At 42.9% G+C, this 27,550-nt stretch overlaps 2 protein-coding genes across 3 annotated transcripts in view; both read right to left on the bottom strand.

The window, feature by feature from the left end:
* LOC138215835 (metal transporter CNNM4) overlaps positions 1-16,773 on the bottom strand; it is a 48,075-nt gene extending 31,302 nt beyond the window's left edge. For both annotated transcript variants that reach the window (XM_069178256.1, XM_069178257.1), the window contains exon 1: positions 15,365-16,773. In XM_069178256.1, the coding sequence (XP_069034357.1) occupies positions 15,365-16,772 (1,408 nt within the window). In that variant the 5' untranslated portion in view covers position 16,773. The remainder of the gene's footprint in view (positions 1-15,364) is intronic.
* A 4,100-nt stretch (positions 16,774-20,873) lies between these two features.
* The window catches only part of LOC138191734 (phospholipid-transporting ATPase ID-like), a 44,769-nt gene continuing 38,092 nt past the window's right edge, over positions 20,874-27,550 (bottom strand). The window contains exons 23-28 of the mRNA XM_069138712.1: positions 27,030-27,253; positions 26,047-26,130; positions 25,668-25,913; positions 25,433-25,571; positions 24,205-24,335; positions 20,874-23,602 (exon numbers count right to left, since the gene is read on the bottom strand). Of these exons, the coding sequence (XP_068994813.1) occupies positions 23,273-23,602; positions 24,205-24,335; positions 25,433-25,571; positions 25,668-25,913; positions 26,047-26,130; positions 27,030-27,253 (1,154 nt within the window). The 3' untranslated portion in view covers positions 20,874-23,272. The remainder of the gene's footprint in view (positions 23,603-24,204; positions 24,336-25,432; positions 25,572-25,667; positions 25,914-26,046; positions 26,131-27,029; positions 27,254-27,550) is intronic.

Here is a 27,550-nt window from a genome sequence, read left to right as displayed (position 1 = left end):
AGTCCCACGGCAGCCGAAGACACCGAAGCAAAGTGTTCAAATCCACTGACGAGATCAACACTGCAGCTCTGTCTCGTTCAGTTCGTATGCAAACCGCTTCGACACTTTGATCTGACGCTTCGACATTATCTCAGCTTTATTCTGCAAATAAAATGAATTCTCTCGTCCTTCAGAAATAAAACGGCACTCGAAGTGTAAAACACCTTCAGGTGATCACGTCATGCAAAATACTTCTGTTTACCTTCTCTTTTGTTTGCTCATTACGGTGTGATATATTTGTACAATTACTGTTGGATTTCCATCATGTTACAGCTGCAGGTGTGATCATCTGAACATCATCTGATACACCTGAACATAAACACCTGTCCAAGTCCAACTCCATCGTGACACACACTCGTATCCTGACGTATCTGTTCGAACGTTAACCTTTATGTCGACACCTCCTGCCTGCACCGTGAAGAAGCCTGTTAATGTGTACGGGTCGTTACAGCTGGGTTTGGGTCTGGACTTTGGACACCCACGGAGACAAAGATATACGCACGCCTTGCTGAACTCTACAAATGACCAACTCTTCAAAGAGCAGATGGGACGTCTGCAGCACCGCGTCCCCCCAAAAAAAGCGGCGAGGCGACTCCGGCAAAGCTCTGAATTATTAACAACACAGACGGAGTGAAGCATCAGAGGACATCAAGGGGACGTCGGTCCAACTCCCCCCAGACAGACAAACACATTTTGGGATGCACATGGATTGAAGTACTCCTCTGTCTCTCTCTCTCACACACACACACACACACACACACACACACACACACACACACACACACACACACACACACCGTACGGCTCGGGTGAATTGATTTTTAAATGTAGCAAGAGTTGCGTTCACTCAGTTGAACAACATCTGATTAATCCTCTCTGACACTACAAAGACATTTTGTTATTTATAATTTCTCTCCCCGAACACGAGCTATCAAGTCTCCATGAAGAACAGAACACAAGCGAAGACAACAACAAAAGGTCCATCAATCTTTGTGTCCAAAATGAAAGCAGCAGATCACTGGGATTTACAAAGAGCTCACATGACCGGCAATTAAACCGAGACCAAAGACGGGAAGTGTTTTTCTTTGCATGTGTGTGTCCTTGATGTCTGCCTGCATGTCCTGGCAAAGTGGGCGCTGCTGGCACGATGACACAAACACACTCCACACATTCTGGGCTTCGACCTCGCTCGGCTTCACTACACGAATAGACCAGAAGGACTTTGAGGAATCCATTTCCCACCGGGCCGACTTTACAGAGGGAGTCTGTGATGTGACGACATGAGATGACGGGGCGGGTGGACGACGAACTGTTTGTTTGGTTTGGACGCTCGAGTCTGGAGAGGAAGCAGCGAGGCGGGACGTTCATTACCGAACGCAAACAGTTCTTATCGAGGCACGACGGATTATCTTCAATGCGAGTTTATCCATCTTGGCAGAGTGACGCGTTTCACAAGTTCATCATACAAATTGTTCTCAAATAGCTCCTTTTCTTTGACGAATCAAAATCCCAAAAAGGTGTCGTACTCAACAAGAAGACGTGAAGCAAACCAAACTATGAATAGCAGCGTAGGTATTCAAACTAAATCAGGGAATGACACAATTCAATCGACTGCAGCTGATTAGCTGATTGTTTCGGCCTCACAGGGTACATTTATGTTTAACTTCTGCCTGAGTGAGACAGAGTGCTTTGTGATGCCATCGTAGCCGGGCAGCAGCTTGGACCAACGAAAGGATGTCGGAGCTCAGAGTTCTTCCCTGAGAACGATTCAACATGCGGACAGAAGTAGTCAAACCTTCCCCACAGTGACCGAGCGGCTCTGAGCTCCGCACGGTACCAGAACCACCAACCCTGAGAGAGTTTTTACACGTACTTCATATTCAGTGACCGCATGCCACAGATGTTACGGATGTGAACTTAGTTATAGACTTCAGAAAATGCGTTTTCAAAACCTCCATTCAAACAAGAACCAAGTGTCTGACGGACACTTTGAATCACTTACTGACACCACGTCATAAAAGAAATTGGTGATGGGATACAGCACAATGTTACGTATGGGGAGAGATGGCCCACATGGCCAACCCAGGCAGATTGTGAAGCATGTGTTTTGATTACAACTAACCAGAACAAACCCAGATGCTTTCTTTACTGTAGTTTATTGTGTTTTGTCCACCTCAGCATGCTAGTGTCACGAAGCTCTCTTTTTGACAACAACTGGACAACTTTAAAAAACGTGGAGCTTCACTAAACTCCAACACCAACTAATCTGTATTCTCTGCGATGTACCGAAAATTCAGACGGCAGCTTCTACCAGGTTCTGATGCTGAACATCACTTTGACCGGTTACAATGACCAACAGCGGTTACAGCACGTCCTCCCAGCTGCTGTAAACTAATGTTAACTCCATAGTGTTAACGACCCCTTTAAAGTGATCCGTCTGATGATCGGCCGACGACTTCAGGAGTCACATTCTCCCGCTTGAACTTAACATCATCACCAATAACACGCTGATCAACTTCCCAGGTTTGGACCTGGACTTTAGGTGGTGGCAGTAGATGTTTGTGAATAATGAGCGGCCAGATGAGTCACGACAGCTGTTATATACAGCGTTTCATACCTAGTGCTGCTATGGATAAAATCATTTTGACCAAGTAGTCTCTACTGAGCATCTCTATGAAAACAATTGGCGTAATGTTTGGACATGCATTATAAGCATAGACTGTATATAAAAGTGGACGTAGCTTTTGGGTCTGGCACCAGAGGTCGGCTCCAAAAAGCCTCCGGCTCCAAAGACTCCCATTTAACTTCTCATGAAAAAGTTATTTCAGTTTTGTCAGCTAAAGTGACTTCTTCTTATTAGTTTTCTGGTGGTGCATGTGAAAATAATCCCATCATTAATTGGAAAATAAGCCTCAAAAAGCCGTGTTTTTGGGGGCGTGTCTGTCTGATTGACAGGCCTGTTGTGCAGTCAGGTCGCTTCTGGCTCCAAACTGGAGGCTTCATGACGGCAGCTCACAAACCAATGGATGACATCACTGTTGAGTTCTGCTTGATTGTAAGCCACAATGTTTTGCTCCGTATGTTGAGGAGCCAACTGTAACTGGAAAGATCTCATAAAGTCATCATAAATTTATGGTCCAGTCGTGATCACTGATTTACAATATTTCTTAGAAGGCTATGTAGTGCACCAAATCCCTGCTTCATCAGGAATTACATCACGGGGAAGGATTGATATGTTGTCATGGGACGTTCAAGGCGTGATTTTGACAGGATGGAGAACATTCGTCAACAGTGTCCCACGGTAAGAGAGTCCCTGAGTACACGATCACTGTAGCAACAAAAACAGAGACATCATGTAATGGAAAAGACACTCTCTGTGTGTGTGTGTGTGTGTGTGTGTGTGTGTGTGTGTGTGTGTGTGTGTGTGTGTGTGTGTGTGTGTGTGTGTGACCTCTCCCTGCAGTGTTGAGTCAATATTTCAGAGGAAGTAGGACCCCAGGGGACATACTTACCCTCAGTTACTGGAGAGTCACTTAAGAGTCTATTGCATCCTTCAGAGCGTGTGCGCGCACACGCACACGCACGCACGCACGCACGCACACACACACACACACACACACACACACACACACACACACACACACACTACAATGAAGTTCACCCAAATACAAGCTGCTTCAAGCATTAAGTGTCTGACTTGTGTCTGCAGAGTCTGCTATAAAAAAAACTAAAAATAAACACACACACAAAGTAGCCGTGTGCGTGCGTGCGTGCGTGTGTGTGTGTGTGTGTGTGTGTGCGTGCAGCACATTCACCTCAGGGTCTCTTTTAGAAATACAGAGCAGTAACTTATCAAACTGTGAATCTGACATGACAGCAGAGGGTTTTTGGGTCGAGTCCATCTCTCCATCACTCGTGGTTTTATGGACGAGCTCTGAGCTGAAGTGACAGCGAACGCCTTCGGCACTCCTTGACTTTGGAAAATGTTCCGACTGGTCACCACTGAAGTCACTCATGAGGATTTTATTTTATATAAACTGGTTTCAGTGTCACAATACTTCATTAAATGCTCTCCATCTGGCTGTTTTTGTACATCATATACTTCTGGAAATATTAGTTTCAATTTCAGTGTGTATGCCGAGACTCATGCAGCTCATAGGGGGAGAGTGTAACCCAGGTTATTTTCAGTAGCTGAAATTTACAGACGCCCCTTAAACGCCTCAAACGCTGTTCATCAGTAGACTCTAGTGTACTATGTTCCCTAAACGCCTCACATACAGAGTATCGGTGAGAGGTGTCCAGAGGTAAGAGTTCCCTAAGTTGAAACGCAGTGTTTCCTCTAACATCGGGACCTCGATGGAAAGACAAGACGAGGTCCAAACTTAAACACAGCTGGAGCACGTATGAAACCGTACACGGCTTTTAATATGGAAAAGGGGCTTTTAAATGTAAATGAATACAGGAAGTTGCAGTATTTGGCCGACCAATGGTGTAACCATGATCCCTCACTCACTCATCGACAGACATTTGTGTTTATAGGGCTGCTCCCACTGCTGCCGTCCCAATGTCTTATTAAAGCTATTCATCTCAATGATGTGCTTCCATGTCTTTTCAGCTCAGAGCAGAGTCTCGCTCGCATTTGCTGCTGTCGAGGACAATCGCACACGTTTCTCTCCTCTGCTTCGCTTCCTGTGTGTCACGAAGGGCGCGGCTCCTACCCCGATAAGTACGTGCTGACGAGGACAATTTATTAATGGACGGATGTCGACCCCGAAGGGGAACGAGCAGATATGGGAGGAGAGGAGCGAGGGGAGATCGTCCACGAGTGATTGTGAATACCAGTGTTCTCTCAGTTGGATCATATTTCCGGCCTCCTTTCAGTCTGTGTTTTCCAAACACCGAATACAAACAGTTATTAGGATTTTTTTTTTTAGCTAAAAAAAAAAAAAAAAAAAAAAAAAAAGAATCCTCGATTTTTTTCCAAAACGAGACCTACAGCTGTGAGAGCCGAGAGCAGTTTACTAAAACAGGAACCGAGAAACACATTGACCTTTGTCACAACACAAAACTGCTGAGTTACAGAATGCAGCTTCTCTTTTTTGCTTTCAGCACTTCCACAACATTTACTACCAAACAAACAATAAAACCTCCCACACACCAAACATTTCAAGATTCTGTTCTCGTGGTTTTATGTTCACATGTTCGAGTCCGCTCCGCTGCTGGATCACCTGCTCAAGTTTTAGATATGTTATTATTGGTCTGCCTGTCATAATTGATTGAACTGACTCTGTCACCGGTCACAGATATTTCCCAGCAGGTCGGGTGACCTTCCAGTCTGTCTCTCTACCCTCCGGCTCTTCACTCACCAGCCCGCCAGCCGGCCTGTTTGTTGACATGAAACATCGGCGACAAAAGGATGAGGGGGAGAGCGATGAGTCTGTATGGGAAAGGAATGCCACACGAATACTGCCCACGCACAAAACACACCCGGCCGGCCGGCCGGCCACATATCAGCGGCACTGACCACAGCCACCAACTTCAAAACATGCACGCTGGGAGGAGATGAAACAAAAGCACACGGCTGCAAATATGTACACATGCACACACACACGCACGCACGCACGCACACACACACACACACACACACACACACACACACACACACACACACACACACACACACACACACACACACACACACACACTGAAAGGCTTGTTGTGTGGGAGTGGTCAAACTCTTCTAACCCGTTTTTCCAGTCAAAACTGGAGCCCCGTGCACACAGATCTGATCTGGAGGGCCGTCAATCAGTGACTGAAAACGTTATGAACAAAAAGGGCTTCACGTCGGAGTGCTCGCCACGTTTGGCTGCAGCCGAGGTGGTGAAATGTTGCGGTTTAGGCTGTGTTCAGACTTTCAAAACAAGTGCATAAAAATAACAAGCTCCGACCGGGTGCGTTGGTGTGGACCTGCTGCCAAAGACTGAGTAAGAAAATATGAAATATGATTCACCACAAAGTCCAAGTCAGAAAGCTTATCAGACACCAAGTCAGTGCACCGCGGTTTGTTTACCTTTGAGGAAGGATTTTACAACTCTGCTCAGTTATTGCAGCAGCAATCATTTGCTACACTTACAAGGTACAAAACAGAATCAGCACAATGCGAACGTGAGAGTTAGCATGTGTTTAATTGTCCAATGCAGTGGACGACCAGAGGACACTGGACTGGGCTGTGTCGAGATAAAAGCGTGGTTCTGCAAATGGCCGTAGTCTCCACGAGGACCATGTGGTACCAATACACTAATGTTAGCGAAAATAAGGAGCCCACTGGAGCTGGAACTATTAGTGGATTAAATATATAAGATATTTAGTTTAAATCATTTAAAATGCACTAAAATTAAGCACAGAATGTGCTGCAGAAACATCTACGGAAGTTAGCATGCTAACGGGCTAGCCCGGCCGATCCTTTAATATAATACCACTTTTACTTTTTTAGCGTCCAGTCTGCATCTTTAACACAAGAATTGGTCAACCATTGATAAATAATTTAAGTTCTTTTATTCAGAAAAAAATGCCAAAACTATTAGTTTCAGCTTTTACTTTTGACTTTTTGGGAGTTTTCTCGGGTGTTTTTGTCGGTGAATCTTTGGTTTGGGATTCTGGTTCAAATAATAACAAGCTGTACTTTTCTTTCGTTTCTTTTCTTTGTTTTTTAAAGAACAAACGAGTATTCGATTGATAACCAACAAACTAGGGGCAATGTGACTGCTGCCCAGTGATTAGGGCACGACACGCTCTGAGCAGCGAGTCCCCGGTTCGATTCCCGACTGGCCAGACTTTTACTGCTCGTCATTTCCCTGCTCTCTTCATCCACATTTCCTGTCTGCCTCCACTGTCACTTTCAAACAAAGGCACATTTCTGGAGCCGTTGTCGAACTGAAAGCAGTCTTAGTACTGACAGTCATGGGTGGGAAATAAACCATGACACTAATCTGTTCATAACATCTGCATCAAAAACTGCTGAACGCTCAAACTGGGGACAGATAACCTGACTTTATTCTCTTTGTTAGTTGTACAGCATTTATTTAGTGCAAGTTCATATCAAGCTGTTTGTGTTTAGATAATAAAATGAATCTCAACACTGTGTTTATATCAGGGCCGGCATTATGCAATATGATGTGCAATTCAAACAAAAGGCCGAGACAGCTCTGGGCGCTTGTGTTTGGGGACATCAATACATTTCTGCCGAGTTGCTCTTTCTTCATGCTGACTGATATGATTGCGGCGCACAGTCTGGAAGTGTTGTGATGTAACATATGCACGAACACACACTAAACATCGGTGCTAATTTGGAGTTGAGAGGACTGCAGCCGCACAGTCAGCACTTTAAGCTACACCGACAAGACAGGAAAAGAGAGAAAAGCAGCAGGCGGGCCGATAAGGACGCAGAAATAATCAGAGGGAAAGTTGGTTGCAACTGATTTCCAGCTGCTGATTGTATGAGATGAGGTGGAGTCACACTCAAGTCTGGGTGAGAAGACCTTTGAGTTCCCTTGAAATAGAAATATAGAGGAATGATGATTATGCTCATTTTCAACAATCCTATTTATTGTTTTTAATGATTTACCTTAACATAAAATCAAATATTTTAAAATATGACTAAGAATGAGCTGTGACAGAAATGTGCTTAGCTTTAAAAGGAAATGTGCTTTAAAGTCTAAAAATAAAGATAAAGTAAGAATATATTTTCTTCGCTGACACCGAACCCATTTAGGAGAGAAAATATTGTTCTGCCCGAGTAGTTGAATGTTGTCACAGACAAGAGTCAACCTGGTTGCAGATCTAACTCAACCACAGAGGTTTTATCTTCCACAAATGCAATCCAGGAGCTACAGACAGGAAAGCCAGCTGACAGGAGTGTGAGTGAGTGAATGAATGTGGATGTGTGGACTCTCCGTGACTCAGCAGATCACCTGAGAGGCTGCCTCATAGAAATAGAAAGCCAAATATTTGCATGTACAAACACAAATACCTGCAGAAAAATGGCAGTGGTGGAGAATGCTTTTGAGAGCCATCTGGTTAGTTATCTCATATTCTGTATAAAGCACATTATTAAAAGGTCACATCTCAGCAATAAGTTATAGAAAAACGAATGTTTTGTGTAGAAATAGGTGGAGTTTGCATGTTCTCCCTGTGCTTGCGTGGGTTCTCTCCGGGTTCTCCGGCTTCCTCCCATCATCCAAAAACATGCACCTCAGGTCAGGTTACCTGGCGCCGCGCTAGTGGCAGCCTGCTGCAGCAGCTCCCCCCTGAGAGCCCCCCTGCTGTAGTGAAGAAATTTCCCCTCGGGGATTAATAAAGTGTATAAAATCAAAAAATCAAATCAAATCAAATTCATATCCAGAGGCCTCGTTTCCAATTATCATAATCATATCCATTAAGATATGATTATGTTAAGGCACAAATACACACTGAACATGCAACAAAGGGATTGGATAAGTCCTCTCACAACTGATGAATTGTTAACAACTAATAAAACAAAGTATAATTCTGCAGCTGCATGACCCATTTCCCACCTCAAATTTATTCATAAACAGCTTTTAGTGAATAATTTAGGAGGGATTAGAAAATGTTTCCAGAGTGTTCAGTTATGTGGAAGATTCTCAGTTTGCTGGTCCGACCATGTTTTCACCAGACTGGCACACTTCCAGCTTTAATTTGAACGTAGCCGTTGTTGCATAACCTCCTAACTGCTTCATGAAAGATAGAGTTTGTCCTGTTTGGATTTGCTGAAACACTATCAGTCTTACCAGTTGTAAAACTGACAGTGTTTCAGCAAATCCAAACGCTATCAAGGGTAACAGAGACCAGTCCTCCCTGCAGTCAAAACACCCAGAACATCAAAAACAGATGGGCAGAGACAGACACAGAGACAGAGACAGACAGACACAGAGAGAGAGAGAGACAGAGAGAGAGAGAGAGAGAGAGAGACACCGAGACTGAGACCGACACATACCAAGACAGAGATCGAGACAGAGAGAGACCGAGACCGACAGAGACAGACAGACACAGAGACAGAGAGACCGAGACCGAGAGAGACAGAGACAGACACAGAGTGACAGAGACAGACAGTGACAGAGACAGAGAGAGACACATAGGCCGACAGAGACCGAGACAGAGACAGACATAGGGGAATCTGGGCACAGAGACGAAGGACAGAGTGAGATAGAGACACACCCATCACACAAAAGGAGGTGAGGAGGTGGTGAGACTCCGTCAGCCCTATCAGGCCCAGATTGAGTAATCTTTACTCAAAGTCATTAAACTTGAACTTTCTTTATGCTTGAAGAGAAGCAAACAAAGGATTTATCGCTGGTCTCCTACATCTTAAAGAGGTCGGTTCAAAGTTGGTTTAAAAATTGAGATTACGTTTACATTTAGATTAACAGTTCCAGCAAGGAGTCGAGAAGGAAATGCAGTGAATGAATGAGCTCTGATGTAAAGCTGTGAAGACGTGCGTGTCTGTACAGGGAGTGTCACAAGCCGAGCAGTGTTTGAGTGTGTGCGCACCTGAAGGTGTGTGTGCATTGGTAGCAGGACAAAGGTCGCGGATGCCGACCTGTCAGAACACATGATGAAGTGAACAGTTAAGTTTTGAGTCAATGAAGAAGAAGAAAAACAAAAGGGAGGCTGCCTAAGAGACGACTCTAAAGGCCGACTCGCGGTTTCTGCGGCAACGTGTCTGCGTGATGGAAACGTCCTCTTCTGAAAGAGTCCACGATGATCCTCACAATTTGAGACCGCACCGCAAACATACCAGAAAAGCTGGTCTGCTGTACTTCATGCAAGTAAAGCACTGCGCATCCCGCGCTCGCTTCCTTTAAAACAGGTCTGATGGGATCTTCTTGAGTTTTTCATAATGGAAACAGGAGTTGGTCTTGTTGCTATCAGGAGGTGCCATCATGTGTTCTGGTGCGGCACATGATCAGGGCTTCACAGACCTACATACAACCCTTTGTAACATCCACTAGTTGTAGACAGTCTTAGTTGTACAGTACTTTACTTCACGCAGTACTTGATGAGAATACTACAAAACTGTTAACTCGAGGGCGTTTACTTCAGGAAACTTTATACGGAGCTTCCAACCGCGTCCGACTCAGCTGTAACTGTTTCGCTTCATCTCTCGGTTATTTTTTCAATTGCCTGAATGAGTTTGGTCTCTAGATCGCCGGAGAATCATTACAAGTGTCGTGAGCTCCAATTTCTGGTCCAAAATATTAAGAATGTTCACATCTTACAGTTAAAGCAACGTGACTCTTAACTTAACTCAACTGTGTTAGAATCTGAAAGAAAAAAAGAAAAAAAATCATTAAAAGACGCTAACAGTAACCACCCGTTGGCAAATGAATCTGTTTTGGAGAAACACAGCTGCCCAACAGACAAACGGTCATGAAACCACAGCGGAGTCCTGCAGACCGGGCGGGGCGGCCGGAGAATCACCCAAACACAGATAAACTGCAGACAACGTAGACGGTCCTGACAACCACAAACAAAACGCTTCCTGAAGGGCTCAGAGTTGAACGTTAAGCTGGTGTGTTGTGTTTAAGTGTGGAAGTCCCAGGCCCGCCCACTCACATCCAATCAACCAATCCGGGGAGCTTCACCCACGACGGTGTCCATCCTACAACTCAAGAGAAAGCCAAAAAAAAACAAAAAACGGACGTCACTTTTGCTCCTGAAAACCAGTAGAGCAGCAATTATTGAATAACAACTGAAATACTCAGACAAACATCGAGCACGTTCTCACGAGACGTTCAACTTGGGTTCAAATAATGTTCTAATTTTTCAAAAGCAAACAAAAACTTCCGATCTTAATGACGTGCGAGAAGCAAATGCAAGTGAGTTAGCCGAATCTTAAATAAAACCTAAAATGAGTTTTGTTTTTATATGAACTGTGACTTTTTGTCGCAATCAATATGAATGAAAACGTGTAATACCACCACAAAAAAAAATGCGTACAAAGATTTTCTCCTGCGTTTTTTTTTTTTCTTGATATCATCCCGGTATGATCAAAGAAAGACGGAGTCCCGAGGGTCCAAACGGAGGCCGATATAAAACATACCTGAGGGCACGACATGTGACGGTCTGTTGACAGAGCGCCTCCCGCGACTTCATGGTTCACTTGTGTTTGTGTGTTTTCTAAATTACGCCTGATGTCCAGCGGGCATGAAGTTAAACCTGCCGTGTGATGTTGATAACACGAGAAGCACAAACGGGCGAGTTCAGTATTTTAGCCTCGATTTTCAGTCGTCACATTTAAGAGGAACGAGTCATTTCAGCCGATCTCAGTGCGCCCCTCAACATGTTCCACTACTTTCCATAAACGGCACCGTCCGATAAAAAAATGCTTGTATAAAAGAAGTTTCCTTGTTTTTTTTTTGTTATGCCTGCTGTTCTCATTTCCTGCGATGACAGTCAGCGCGTCATTAAAATTTCATCGTGACTAATAAGGTCACTTCACAGTCTGTCTGAAAGGTCACGTCATGTTGACTTGACGAGTTATGCGAGTATACAACACACACAACACACACACACACGCACACACACTGAATGTCTTATTGTCAAACTCGTACAGAGCCCAACCTGCGTCCACACACTGCCGCTGCAGGATGCCATCACCGTGGCAACCGATGCTAAGAAGCAAGCGAGAGGAACTCGAGATGCAAGCGGGTAGTCGGATCAGAGGAGAGGCGGGGGGGCTGGCAGGACATGAAGGCCGTACGTAACCACGTCAACGCAGCCCACCTCCATCTGACCACAGGCGGGAACGCTGACACCCTAAAAACAATACTTTGGATTCTCTTCCGAGTTCCCGATCGGACCAGACGTCGGGTTTTTTCCTGCCTAATTGCCACAAGAAGAAACTCTTGTGTGCTGTCGGTGGATTTCCCCAGTAAAAATCCAGCCCGGTCTGTAAACCGAAGCTGAATGGCAGGAAATAGATCACTTTTACCAGAAACCACGAATGCATATCAAACCCCGTAATTGTTAACTAAATACTGCAATATGAAGCTCTGTTCTAACATAGAGACGTGCATCTTATTCATTTCTTTGAGTGGAGCAAACGTAAACAGTCTGCATCTCCACCCTCTTCATCTCCTCTCATCACATTAGAAGCTTTAAATAAGTAGCGTTTGCACATTTGGATCACGGATACCTTTCAGTAATGTTACTGTGCGGTATTTTAAAATAAAATGGGAATTTACCTGCACATTTGAAATGTTAACTTTGATGAGTCAGATCTCGGTGAAGGGACAGTTCCTCAGAATAGCCACTACAACAGGCACACTGAGGAGAACCATGCATAACATACGAGAAACATATGGCATCAGGCTCTTCATGACGATAAATAATGTATACTTTTGTTATTTCCACTCATTATCCGTTAAGCTACAAGACGCATGTAAAACTTTCCCGATAATACACAGACCACTTTTAGGTGGACTGACTCCGTCAGATGATTGCATGAATTGTTTTTTGAGCTTTTTATTTTCCTATTTAAGAGCTACGGAGCAGATGCAGACTCCTCCATCACATTACATGACTGGGATGTCATTAAAGTTGCTTCAAAGCTGTGCAAGATGCAGCAACTACTTTGGAGTCGTCTTCACATCGTGGTGTTAAAATGCTTACAACTGAACAACTTTACAATATTCATATCATCCTGCTGACACAACAATATCCTTTTCCTTGATATTTTAATGTAGTCAACCCTCTGAACCCTGCAGCTCACTTGCAGGTTTTGAGGCATGTTAGCTTTAAAATAAATAAATACATTAAAAAACAAATCACCAAAATGACACCACTTATCACAGCAACAAACAATAAAAATGTCAATTATTGTCAATTTGTCAAATTTACGGTGGCCATTACACTAATAATATTCAGTGAACACTTCCATCAGGAAAACTAATCAAATCGGAGTTTAAAAGAGTGATATTTTATCTATTTATTTAAAATTTTACCAAAAATAAATCGTTAGCACGATCAGCATCCTGTTTAAAAACTAAAGTCTGCTCCTCTGGCCGACTGAAGCCTTGAAGAACTCGGCTCAGACCAACGGACACGACAAACATTCAGTGACTTTTTGACTGAACTGCAGAACGGAGCACCGAGCAGATGACTGAGAGCACAGAGGGTTTGTAAAAATGGAAATAGTTGAACATGTATGTACGTGTAGCGCGTGGAGCCCCATTTTTTCCCCCCAATATTGGGAACAATTGTTGGAACTTGAAACATTTTCTACATACAGATGCCATTTTTTTTCAACTTTTGTCAAATTAAATTATCAAAGAAATAAAAAAATAAAAATATTTTATGATTTATGACATTAGAACTGTGTTACACTGCACAAAAGACATGTTTGAGTTGTTCCTACTTCCAGCCATGACGCTGCTGTTTCCATAGAGGTGCAGCACGAGCTGGTGCAGTGAAGTGACAGGAGCAGAAACAATGAATGGGCTTCAGAGGGTTAAAAAGCTCAATACTGCAGTTAATTCACAAGCAGTCTCAACAATGTTGTATGATTTACAGTCAACAAAAGGCAAACAGCCGGGCCCTGTTCACCCATGCCTTGTTTCATTATAACTTTGAGGTCTTCCACCACCAACACAGAGAGCTTTCTCCATTGCGACAACCTTCGACACGACTATATACACAGTGACTGAGTCCATTCTCAGATTCTTTGTCAAGCTTTGAGCCCGTGTAGATTAGTCTCAACTCTGTGCAGCCAGATTAATGTGTGTGTGTGTGTGTGTGTGTGTGTGTGTGTGTGTGTGTGTGTGTGTGTGTGTGTGTAGGCACTGCCGCCTGATGCCAAAGCCTCCCACCTTGCCAGCCAAACACACTTAGAAGAGCTGCAGAGCTCTTTCTTGGCCAAATGTCACATCGTGCACGACCACAGAAACTACAAAATACAATTTTCATCTGTTGATTGAAGCGATAAGCAGCAGCGACAGACGGAAATAAGAGCATTCTGCTGATATGCGTTTGGTGAAACGCGGCGCTGTGACTGTATTACTACGTCTTACAGTCGAGACACCGATGCGACTTCAGAGCCAGAGAGGCGATCACTCGTTCCTCAGCGTGCCGACACGCAGACACGGCAAGCGTGTGCGTCCAATGTCTGTAACTTTGAGACAAGATGCCTGAGAAAAGAAAATATATCCCCGAGTCAGTGTGTGTGTACGTCCTCCTGAGAGAGAGTGAGAGTGAATATGTCAGTTTGTGCACAAGTGTGAGTGAGTGAGTGTGCGTGTGTGTGTGTGTGTGTGTGTGTGTGTGTGTGTGTGTGTGTGTGTGTGTGTGTGTGTGCGTGCAAAGCAAAAGGGAGAAGTCAAACCGAGAAGTGTTTTTGAAATCATCACAAACCTGACTGAGGTTCCATTTGATATCTGACAAAGACTCAACATCCGTTGGCAGCAAAGTCATTTCTGTGTGACGTACAGCTTTAGATTTCATCACCTTGTGAAAGGCTGGTTTTTTAGTTGGTTTTTTTTTAGTTTGGACTGTTAGAAATTAACCTCGTCTCTCCGTGGTAACTCCAACATGAATGTCGATAGGCTAAATATAGGAGATGATGAAGATGGGAACTTGAATGACTTCACACCCACTTCAAACTAATACGTCTTTTATATATAACACTCAATGCAAGAGGGAGTCTGCCGTGGAGAGGCGGCCTCTTAATAAAGTGCTCGATGCGCGTAGTAACCGGAGTCATATAAGCTCAGCGTGCGCAATAACAAACTCAGCAACAGTTGCTATTTTGGGGCTTTTCTCTGCCGGGCTGCAGGCAGGATAAATCTGTGCATCACTCATTCCCAAGATAAACATTTCTCTTACGGCTTGGCCCACGCCGACCGAGAGGTCAAATGTCAAGCTCAGCTATGACCTCACAGTTAAAACTCACTAAACTGGATTGAACACACCGCGGCCACATTGCCGTCTCAACTGCCCGCATCCATCAGTTAAAACTAAATCAGGTCATTGGAAAGTAAAAAAAAAAAAAAAATCATGGAGACGTTGAGCAAAGAGAGAAACTGGGCTCTAAGAGAGAGGAACATAAAACACACTACAGCCTCAAAAATGGGTTTATGTCCAAAGTGTGTGTGAAGCTCCAGTGACAGCTTCACACACACTTTGGAGCAGTGACACTCGACCCTGTGGACACAAACGGCCATTACTCTGCTCGGACAACGACAAAACCGATGGAGAGGTTCACCCTCACTCTGCCGGTGACACACGACAACACTATAATACTTCCACAAACCTTTCTTGAACTCCTCCAGCATGGAGTCCAGCTTGGTGTCGTGGAAGACAAAGTGGATCGGGTGGTTGTAGAACTTGGTGATGGTCTTCAAGGTGGTGCAGTCGTCCGGGTCCACGAAGGCCAGGTCCTTGACGAAGAGGATGTCCACGATGTTGGAGCGCTCGTCCTCGTACACGGGTATCCTCGTGTATCCGCTCTCCATGATCTCGGACATGGTGTTGAAGTCCAACACGGTGTCGCTGTGGATCATGAAACAGTTGCCGAGTGGCGTCATGACGTCCTCCACTGTTTTGGTCCGGAGCTCCAAAGCTCCTTGGATCATGTTGAGCTCCTCTTTGACCAGGTCGTTGTACGGCTCGGTCACTTTTAACATCTCCACCAACTTCTCTCGGTTGTACACGGTGCCGATCTCCTGGCCCAGCACGCAGTCCAGGAGCTTGCTGATGGGCCAGGACAGCGGGAAAGTCAACAGCATGAACAGCTTGGTGACCATGATGGTGTTGGCCCCGACCGCCAGGCCGTGCCGGGAGCACAGCGCCTGGGGGACAATCTCACCAAAAATAACGATGCCGACGGTGGAGGCGACCACAGCACCGATGCCGGACATGGTGAGGTCGTCCAGGAGGATGGTGAGGGTAGTGTTGACCAGGACGTTGCCGAGGAGCAGTGAGCACAACAGGTAGTTGCCCTTCCGGCGAATGGGCTCGATCTTCCGCGCGTACTTCTTCTCCTTCTCCGTGCCACAGCTCTGCACGATGCGGAGCTCCATCGGGTCCAGAGCCATGAGCCCCAGGTTGAGCCCGCTGAACATGCCGGACAGAACCAGCAGGAAGGAGATGAGAATCACCTGCAGCCAAATGGGCATCAGGGACTTCTTCTCCTCCACCACCCGCAGTCTGCCGTCTTTCTCGTCCAGCAGGTACCACTTCTGCTCCTGGACGTCGAAGACGCACAAGCCGAACACTTTGACCACCTCGCTCTTCCGAAGCTGCTTGATGCTGAGGCTGACCACCCCGGCGGTGTTTTGGTTGCTTACATCCATGTCCCCTTTCACAGCTATATCCATCGTGTGTTCGGGACAAGTCCTGTTGGACGAGACCACGAGCGCGCCGAAAGCGTCATCCTCTTTGTCACTCGAGTACAGTTCCGCGAACCTGATGAGCTCCGAGCTGTTTGGGAACAAGTGGAGCCCGTAGAACCTGAAGCAGATGTTGCTGCCCTCGGTCACCTGGATAACTCCGAACTTGGTGGTCTCGGCCGGTCTGTCGCTCCTCTCCAGCCTCATGCCGAGTATCCGAGTGGTACTTCTTGAGTCTGAGACCGCCGCCTCGGCCTGGCTGCTCGCAAAAACACAATAAAACGCGAAGAAAGTTAGCATAAACCTCCGTCCACTCGAGTCTATCGCCATGTTTGTTTCGCTCTCTGCCAACGGGGGAACTGACGTCACCTACTCGTTGCTACAAGCCCACCCCTTAATTTGCATACCGCAACTCAGCCAATCAGCAGAGGCGACGTCACTCAAAAAGTTTGACCTAGTCCTTCTGTTTTGTCTTTTAAGGTCGACTGATAATTTTGCTTTTAAGGTGGACAGCGTGGAGTTTCTAACTTTCACTACGTGTTTTCTGATTTTATAATCTCTTAAACATAAATTTTAGAGCGTAACAAAAAGGATTTTATTTACTCTCTGATTTTGTCATTTTTTTCAGTTTTTTTTTTGTTAATATCGTTTGCAATTTCTTTTAATTCTATTTCTATTACTGAATTTGTTAATAAAGGCTTAATTTGTTTTAATACTGTCTGATGTGTTTTATCTCTGTCTGATGTTATGCAGCAAAATGGCTTACAGTAAATAAACTGACGTGCTAAGAAAGGCTTGAATGTAACATTGAAATGTCAACTCCAATAGCCTATTTTTAATTTAAATTCAAATTCATGCAATATAAGTCTGCATGGGATTCAAACAAGATGAAGGCAATTTCACTAATAATTGTAAACGTATTTAAATATGAAAAAGAATAAATACAATGAAGTGACACAGTTGCTTATTGATATCCCTTAGGCTACTTGGGGTTTTTTAAGTGAAAAAAAGAAACCACTTAAACAATTAAACTTGTTTTATATGAAGGGAAATACTAATTAAGTTTACATCTGGCTTCTATTTGACATTACTCATTAATGCTCAGATAAATTAGATTAAAATAACAACAAAAAAATGTCCTAACTCTCCTGTTTTTCTGTGTAGTTTCTCCTTCGTTGCATCACATTCAGATGGAAATGGGAGTAAATGGATTTACTGGCAAACCTAATCAAAACCAATCAAAAACACAAAATGGATATTTGTTCTTTACAGATTACAAAAGACTGAAGATATGACAGCAAGTCATTGGTTAACCACAGAAAGAGTTTTTATCGTCTGTATAGATTAGGACTTTTAACGAGGCACCGCTAGTGGAAACATGTGATGCTAGAAATGTTATGTGTAATTGTGACAAAGCAGAAACGCACACAGAGGCAGCCAGGAAGAAGACAAGCGGTCTTCAAGCAGCACTCAGACCTCTTGTGTCACTTGTGCACAAAGACTGAACACTGGATGCAAGAATACAAATCTTTGGCCCCAGGGTGATACTCCTTCAATCTGTCAAACTCTGAAAACTGAATTCCCACGTGTTGCATTTTGTAACTGAATCTGACATTTGAACACAATTATGTCAGTGTTAAAAGGAAAAATAGAAAGTAGCCTTTTCCTGAAGACTCACTCCCTGCAAATGAAAAGCACACAATCCCTGTATTAGTTTAAGGAAAAAGAGCTCAATTTAAAAATGAAGGATTCAAATATAAATAACTGTCAGAGTAAATAGAACCACGTGTCACTTTCCAATGATTTTAATCTAAACGCTTTCTTTGGTTGTAGAAACAGTGTGTAAATGTGTTTACTGAAGATAGAGCACCATCTTGTGGTCAAATGATATGCAGTGCAGCCTGATGGGATGTTTTGCGAAGTATTCAAATAGAAGTCACCCCAACTTTCCCTTAAAGTTTTAACGATACTTCAAATGATGCTCTATATGGTGGGTACAGAACAAATAACAGACTTCATTTATTGCTGGAAAAGAATATGAACAAAAATTTAATTTTCATTTAAACTCTGAAGAAACAGCAACATGAAACTATAATCTGAGGATTGTGTTCCCAGTGGAGTGCTACTAATGTGTGTAAAAAAAAATTTATATGATTACAAATAAACTTTTACCACTTAAAATGACATGTTGACACTTTAGTGGTATAATGACTGAAATAGCCCACTGAAAGATGTTTAAATACATGACTAGAGCCCATAAATTAATGTGGATGTAAATACTGTTTAAATAGGCATCTTAGAAAGTCACCGGACAATATGGAAGTTTGCTGTTTCTCCTTCCAGACACAAATTCAGACTCAAACTTTTGATGGATTCTCACATTCACACTTTCAGCTGTTCTTTATATGACATGAAACATTTTCTCACCCGTCTGAATATTTTAACTTTTTGGTTGTTTCTATTTGGGAAACCTTTTTTCAGAGCACCAGTTTTGGTTGAAGTTACAGCATCAGAGGATTTATTCTCCTCGATCTTCCTCTGCTTCTTCTGTGTCTTCTTTCTCTTCATCAGTGGTGCACACAAATAATGTATATAAATACAGTATATAAGTACAATTGCATGATACTTAACTATTATTATTATATTGAATTAATGTTTTGGTGTTTTGCACTTCAACATTACTTCAGAGTGAACTAGTTTCTAACCCTAACCCTACTCCACTAAAGTAATGTTAATAACAGGTCTGACAACTTCTACTTTTAAAAATGAAGATTTTTCTTAGAAAACATCATCCATCGTCCCCCTACAGGTGCAACAGAACTAACAGGAGAGTGAAAGAGAAATTTAAATGAAAGACTTTTCCACTGTGACTTTGCATGTACTTCCAGGTGGAAATATAAATGATCTCCTCTGGAGACTGATACCAGTTACTTTACTTTGTATACTCCTTGAAGATCAGAAAAGGGGTTATGAAATAAACTATAAACTGCCTCCTTTGGGCCACCACTAGTCTAAAGAACAGCTTCAATGCTTTCTTGGCTGAGAGTCTCCTCATCTCAAAACTCTTTTTCTTTTCCTGCTTTTCCATCATCTTTGGGATTGTAGATTCTCTAAAAGTGAAACACTCCTCATTTGGTGTTTGTGAAGTTGGTGCTGAGGTGCAGACCGTTGTCAAACACCAAAGTCTCCACACGTGTTCAGTTCTGTTGAGTTCTGGTGACTGTGAAGCCATTGTGTTCAATTAGAGTATAATTCACATCCTTTTCACACTCCTCCACCATTCAGTGAGCCGGTGTGTCCTGTATGCTGTGTAGAAGCATCTGCATTCGTCATGTGTGGGCACTTTTTTATTAATCATTTTTGGACTTGCCTGGTTATGACCATAAATTCCAGTTAAGGAAATTAAGGAAGAAAACCCAGAAGAAAAAAAAAATCGCTGATCAAACAGACGTATGCTGCTTTCATGAAAACAGGTCATGAAGACACGCCCCCTCAGGTCAAAGGTGAGGTCCAGGTCAGTGTTGATGGTTTCCCATAGTTTCTTGTCAGTGGCACTAGGCCACTCCACATGTACTTCGTGTCCGGCTAACCTCTTCTCGAGTGCCGGTCCGGGAGGTTGGGTGGCGTTTCACCACTGTTGTCATCTCTGTGCTTGAGTTTACTTCCTCTGTGACAATGGTGCTGATGCACTGCAAACTATGGTTTGCCTCAAGTTACTGCGCTTCACTCATCTGATTTGATCCTTTTTGCAGAAAGTAGTCAATGCGGAGCCTCTGTCTCTTCTGTTAAGCACCTTTTCTTTCCTTGGTGAATCCTCAACCCCAACTGTGATGTAACTTTCCTCCCCGAGCATGCACACATCTGCAGTTTGTGACCTACTGCTGTAGTTCTAGCTGTGACGGTTCTCTTGCATTGTGCTCTTGTTGCTCGTAGTCGTTTCTGGTCCAGGGTCTGTTGCCAAAATGTCAGCCGATGAGTCTTTTTCCAACCCCGCTCTCACGGACTCGAGGGGTTTTCTCTTCTGTCGTCTTTTCGTAGCTACGGCGGGTGTTTCCCACATGCAGAAAGCCAGGGAAACGGCAGACATGGACCTATTACAGTACTGCATGGTGAGGACTGAAGTATTTTGTTTCTGATAAGACATGTGTTTTCAGTTGAACTAATAAGTAATAATGGCGTCCATTGTCTTACTCTAATAAGAGCAAGAGAACTAACAGGAACACGGTTTTCACTGTGGCTCTGAATGCATTTACTCATCAATGTAATTTAAAAATGTCTCCGTGAGAAAGAAGCTTGACCTGCCAGTCACATGTCACACAAACTGCAGTGAATTCATTTGTTTTCTTGTAAGCAAGTTTGAAGAATATCACTGCGTTCAGGACAATTACAGAAAAGTAGAAACATGTTGATTGTTTAAATGTTTTTATTGCAGTAAAAACGTTTTAAGGTACAAAATGATACAAAATGGTTGTAAGAAAGAGCAGAGCTAAAATTCACAACATTTTTTTTTCATGTCCGAGTTTTAAACAGTCAAAAATCCCTTTTGTTACAGTCCGAGTCATGGCGAGAGATGTCATAATACAACATGCTGAGATATATCTATATCAAAGAACTGGATTTTGCGCTTGATTAATAAAATGAAAGAAAAACAGCGCTGGGTAAAGATCCAATTACGGCATCAGTTTTACAAACATAGAGTAAATGTTTCTTCTGTAAATACAAACTTTGAAATATTTCCACGACGACCACTTTACAGTAAATAATGTGTGTTGTCAGTGGTGTAAATCAGGCTTCACAACACTGACTTCCAGCGTCAAATTCTGTATGATGAGCAACAATTTCACTTTAGAGTAAACTGCAACACACAAGACCTTAAAAAACTCTTTGGTTCACCTCCAGGATTCGAGTCGGTACATTCAATTCTGGACAACAATCCCAGATGTTCAGGTTTCAAAGACTACAGCTGCTTCTACACGTTTATGATGTCAAGTCATCCTCCATCAGCTCAGTGGTTTAAAGTCCACTGTGGATGAAAAACTGATGATCTCCATGGATACCAAGAGACACGGAAAAGAAAGAAGCAGGAAACTATCAGACATTAAACATTATTACTTTGAAATTATGAAACCTGTTCCATTGGGACATTTCTTTAAATTTGTAGTTTTTAACATTTTAAAACCGACTTAACTGTTAAAATGTTTGAGTCATCTGAGCTGCTTAAAACTTCTTTATAAACATCTGTTTCTTTCTAATGCAATGAAAGAAAGTCCATGTTCCTGTAAAACTGCACTGAAGAGGATTTAAAGACTTTGTAGTAAGAAACACTTTATAAATTGTTTCCTAGTTAAAACTAATGAGTTTCTTAATGTCTGGTAAAGAGACCGATCAGAAATAAGCCACTGGAAAGCAAAACGTTTGGGTTGCCAGGTTATAAAATTTGTTTTAAATCCTTTCGGCGGGTATCCTCCCGCAGTCCCAGTGGATATACATGACAGATAAATAATATATATCTTCAAAAAATAAAATTATCCAGTTACAGTACATTCAGTTTAGTTGGATGGTTTGACTCCTTCAAGAATTACTGAGCATTTACATAAAATTATAGAGCTTCGAATGCACAACTGCTAAAGGGATGTTTTTGGTGTACTGTGACCAACATTAATGCAAACTACCCTCACAATAATTCAGCAGTTTGTTATGTTTTTGGTAGTTGATAAAGCTAAGCAGCCATTTCCAACACGTTGAATACGTCCCAGAGTTGGGAGTAGTTCAACCAGAGTGGTTCCTTCTCAGAAAGTAATAATGCGGTCAGTTTTATAGAGGCTTGATGCTGGTAACTGTCAAAGTATTTTACAATAAAAAAATTAAAAAAAATGTGTCTGAAAAATATTATACTTGTGGCAGGGAGATGTTTTTTTTTTCTCTTATTTTGTTGATCATCTTGTGATGATTTTCTAAGCAATCATAAAACTATTACTCTCAACTTTTAAACCCCTTAAAGTTAACAGGACGAAATACAGACTGTAAGAGCAAAAGTCCAAATGTCCTTCAAAGGACGAATGGGTCAATAATGCTGAATCCTGTGGTGGCAAAGACATTTCTCTTCTCCCCCACTGAGCCGCTGTGAAGAGGAGCGTTTGGAGTGAACACTTGACGACACATTTCCGAGATGTCAAACATCTCCCGCTGCCAAGCAACGCTGCCAAAGTGCTAACTGCAAATGCAGCTTTAAAGATAGGAAAGTAAAATGTTTAAAAAGCCTCTTAAGGTAGAAATGTCAAACATTTTATGCAACATTGCTGGTTATTTCCTCCGTACAAAGCACTGCTGTGCATCTGGACTCCCAGGATTAAGAAAGTCTGGGCAGTCTGTAAACATGAGGACACGCTGTCCTTCTCATGACATGAAAGTGTTTCCCTGCGGTGGTGCCTCCAATCTGAAAATCAATCACCCTGTTATCGTTTCTGAAGATTTCATTTGTCAGCCCGTCATTTGCTGTTTCTGCTCTTCACAATCATCACAAAGTCACAAAGACCTTCCCATCAAAAAGTGGCTCCACACGTTGCTGTGTTTCCCTTTGATAAAACCATTTCAGAATGAAATGCATGGAGCCAAAGTCATTTTCAAACCTTGTCTCGGCCGTCTGGGCAGATGAGAGACGGATGGTGAAAAAAACCTTTGACATGAAGTTCTCTAGAAAGCCCGAGCAAGACCTTCATCGCAGCAAATGGCTTTAAAGCGTTTAGACTGCCAGCAACATGCAGCTCTGCAGTCACTGTGGTATATTTTGCTCCCAAACATTCATATTGCAAAATCCAATTTGCAGTTGGTCAGAGGGTGGGATCTGCGATAGTCCTGTACATCTGCAATGAAGTCACCTCCACATCTGGAGCCTTGGCGACGTGGGGCCGTCCCGTCGGGCTGTAACCAGCCGATCGTCCCATGGGACTGAAGCTCGTGGTGGTGCGGCCCGTGTTGGGTAAACCTGAAGGCCGCGACAAGGCAGGGCGCCGCAGGAACCAACCCGACGTCACCAGGTCCCCATAGCCCTGAGCGTGGGAGAAGGCGTAGCCCGAGCGGCGGGAGCTGGTGCGGCGGATGCGGGTGCGTCGGGGCGGTGGAGGAGGTGTCGCTTTGGCCTGTCTCACCTTGAACATCACCTGAAAGTTTGGAGCAGTTGTGGCAAAGTTAAAATGGGGAATTGAGACACTTGGTGACACCTGTGGGGAAACATTTGTTTGTACAGGCAGCCAGGAGACCGATGAGTCGAACTTTAACCTGCTGTACTGTCAATAGACTTTTAATGTGATTAAACTGTGATTATACAATAATAAATATCTATTAAAACTCATCAGCGAGCCACAGTTTGAATCCCAGTCCTGAACAGTGCACGACACCCCCTCGTGTGTGAACAATGAACACTCATACATGAAAGCCAGTCAATGGATTAATCGATCTTGTCACTTATATTATTGTTTGACGAAGGCAATATTCAGACTGCCAGCCAAATCAGTTTTTTTCTCACATCTAGATTGATTTTTTTAAAAGTCTGAACAGCAGAAAACCACATGAAATGCAATTTTTGCAATCTGGATCTAAACCACATTTGGAGGTGGTTTAGGTGCGTCTCGGTCAGAACGCTCTGCTGGCTCAGATCGGGTTACTTGCATCACTCGCAGTGCGACACACGGTGACAACGGTGTGCAAGACAAGTGCAGCTGAACGTCAGTAAAGATGCAGATTAAAGTGGTGCCACGTGTACCTTGTCATTGATGGTGGGGCAGAGCTGAATCAACAGGAAGCGGTAGGTGACCACAGGGAGGACACACAGGATGGAGGTGAGGAGAATTATTAGCCAAACGTTGGGCTGGCTCAGACAGTTTCGGGCTGTTCCTGGAGAAACACAATCAAGACCAGGTTTAGATTTCTACACTTGTGAGGATCTTTTATTGACTTTAATCACCTACGGAGCGGACAGTACTCCTATCTAACTCGTGTATGTGTAACATCAAATAGACAAGTCAATTCAAACAGCAGTACGGACAGGACTGACAATAAAAAATAAAAAAAATAAAAAATTCTTGATTCATATTATTATTCATTATTGTTTGAGACAACTGCTACCTTCCCCCCCAAAAAAAAAATCCACCTACAAACCTGCTTATTAAATCATTATGAATAATGAATTTGTTTTCCAACCTTCTGTATAATATAAACATGATGAATACTGCTGTAGACGGGCCTGAGTATGTTTTCTTGGAGAGAAACCTAAACCTGAAGTGACACTGAGTTACTCGTCTTTATAAAGTGTACTCATGGTGTGTGTGTGTGTGTCCTGGAGAAAAGTTATGGTTGATACAAAAAGGACTCATTCAGATCTCGTTTGTAAGAGACACCTTAGAAGAAACTACAAATCTTACACAAGATTAGAACAATGAAATCCATTTAGTTAACGATCACACACACAATCAATCAAATTCATAATTAAAAAAGATATACTTGTAAAGCCTTCAAACATCAAACTGTTGCCTCTTGTTCCGGATGAGGAACAAAGATCACCTCCGCTGGACCCTGATGTCATGCCTATTATCTCCAAGCTCAACTAATGATGACACATATCACCTGACTTTTCTCATAGTTTTCCAGAGTGTAGTTGACATCTTAGTGAAGACTGAAAAAGTTCAATTACTGATCACATGACTTCGGCTACATACAATGTCCAGATGAGTATTTAAGGGCAGAGGATGAGCCTGTTTGCAGCCAAGCCAGTTTTGTTGTTTTGCTTCTGCAAAGACACTGAATATAATTCAGACAGTGTATCTGACAGTATAATTCAGTTTATTTGAATTACGTTGCCAGCTTTTGTATGACAGAATGAGCAGCAGCAGACATGCAGTCACTAACCAACAGACATGTCAAAATAATTTATTTCATGTGAGTTCAGTGAACTGAAGCTTGAAGCAGCCGGAGTTAAAAAGTTTATCACTCACCCATGAAAGTGAAGGCTGATGGCAACATGAGGAACAGGCCGTTACTGTACATAGTGAATGTGACAACAAAGTACATGGCCAGACTGCCCAAAACAAAGAATGTGTTGACGGCCGTCCAGTAAGACATCTCAAACCCCAACTACAGAAACAGACAGAAAACTTGTTTAGAAAATACACGTTCAGTTCTGAGCTTCACCGACACAAAAGATAATCCATAAGAAAAGCTTCCTCGTACCTGGATGGTGACGGCGAACAGCAGACATGTCTGAGTGAGGAGGGCGAAGGACTGGTAGTCGGCGACGTCCTTCCCGTCAGCCCTCACCGTGTCGTGCAAGGCGGCGTAGGGGATGAAGAAGAGCACCAGGGAGCTGTAGCCGCTGTGGAGGGCACACTTGAAGAAGGCCTTCTTACTGAAGTACAGGTTGAGCTGACCAGGGACGTAGAGCTGAGGAAGCTGGAAACTCCACATGTCGTTCACATCCTGACCAGCAGGGGGAGACAGAGACATTTTAATGTATTGTATCCGTCAACTTGCATTTTTGTGTGAAAAGAATTACACTGACTGCCTTGTTGTTTTCTGGCACATACACACATACATAAACACGTCACTATACCTGATCGAACAGACTCATTCCCAGCACAGGCAGCGCTGTATACATCAGATTGTAAAGCGTGATGAACCACTCGTCGTAAACCGTCTGAAAAACACGATAAACAACAGGAGAGAATATTTTAATAACTTCAACAAAAATGCAAAATGCACAAAATGAATGTTTACATACAATTCAAGTACACATTGACCTTTAATTTCCACCTTCCACAGATAAATGTTATTTGTGTAAATTTATAGATTATTATATAATGTAAAGTACATATTGTTGTAAACTTGCTGCAATTGACACAATTTATAACAAAACTATTGATATATTGGTCAACTATGTGGTTATTACAATATACTTTGTGTTTCTTTATTATCCTGCTTTAAAGTCTATCTTCTTTATTCAGCTGACTGGTGCTGCAGAGTGTGTTTATTTTTTTCTTTATTTCTTTTTAATAATAATTGTTTATTCGTATTCGTTTGGTTAAAGTTCCACCGTAAATCTGCTGTAAATATCTTATTGTTTTTAAGTTGTTTGGACAAATGCTAAAAATAAAAAAAATAATTTTAAAAATAAATATAGAACAAATGTGATGATGTTTAGTTTTTCAAACATGATATTCCTCTATTTGTACATGTGATTTTTTTGTATTTCCATTTTTTCTTTCAAAGTATGCTAATTTGCATCTCTCCAGCTCATAGCCCTGTTCCTTTCCTCTTTTTTACATTTTTATTTTACAAACAAAGTGAAAAACATGAAGTTGAACAATTCTTGATTGACTGCAAATAACTTTAACAGCTGCAGCACAGAAAGTACAGAACAAAAAAAAAAAAAAAACAATTACAGCAGGATGAAGATGTTAAAGGAAGAAAGAAAGAAGAAAGATTCTGACTTTGTTTATGAAAATGTGAGACTGACTGGGAAAAAGGTGTGTGTAATAAATGTTGTCGTATGTGAGGTATCACAGGGGAAATGTTTGAGTGTATGTTGTACTTCACCTGTGCAGAGAAGCCGCAGAAGAAGGCGTACCAGAAGTGGACGAAGGTGAAGGTGAAGTTCTTGTAGAAGAAGTAGCGCAGGAACTTGCACATGCGCAGGTATGACCAGCGGCCGTGCACCAGCAGGAGGCGCTGCAGGAAGCGGAACTGGGCGAAGGAGTAGTCGCTGGACAGCACGGCCTGCATGCCCTCCTGGCCTGAGATGCCCACACCTATATGAGCCGCTGAGTGGAGCAAGAGAGGCTGATTAAGTTTCTCTGGGGAAAAAAAGCATTTTCTATTTCTGAAGAAAAAAACGTAGGCATTCTTTTCGCTGTATATTTCAGGTAAAGTGCAGATCAGGTCGTACAACTTATTGTATCACTAGATTTTGGCCAATAGATGGCAACAAAACAAGATGAGTACCACGAAGACATTATGAGTACATTCAGCTGTAAAGTGTAAAGCCCTGTTCAGACCCAGCAGCAACCATCTTGCTAGTTCCCGCCCACCAACAGCTGTAATGTGACTGAACCAAGGGC

The sequence above is a fragment of the Embiotoca jacksoni genome, unplaced genomic scaffold (assembly GCF_022577435.1).
Source record: "Embiotoca jacksoni isolate LCO1_2020_lvr unplaced genomic scaffold, fEmbJac1.0.p SCAF_8, whole genome shotgun sequence".
Lineage (NCBI taxonomy): Eukaryota > Metazoa > Chordata > Actinopteri > Embiotocidae > Embiotoca > Embiotoca jacksoni.
Note: the sequence above shows the minus strand (reverse complement) of the source record. Positions and strands in the feature narration are given on the sequence as shown.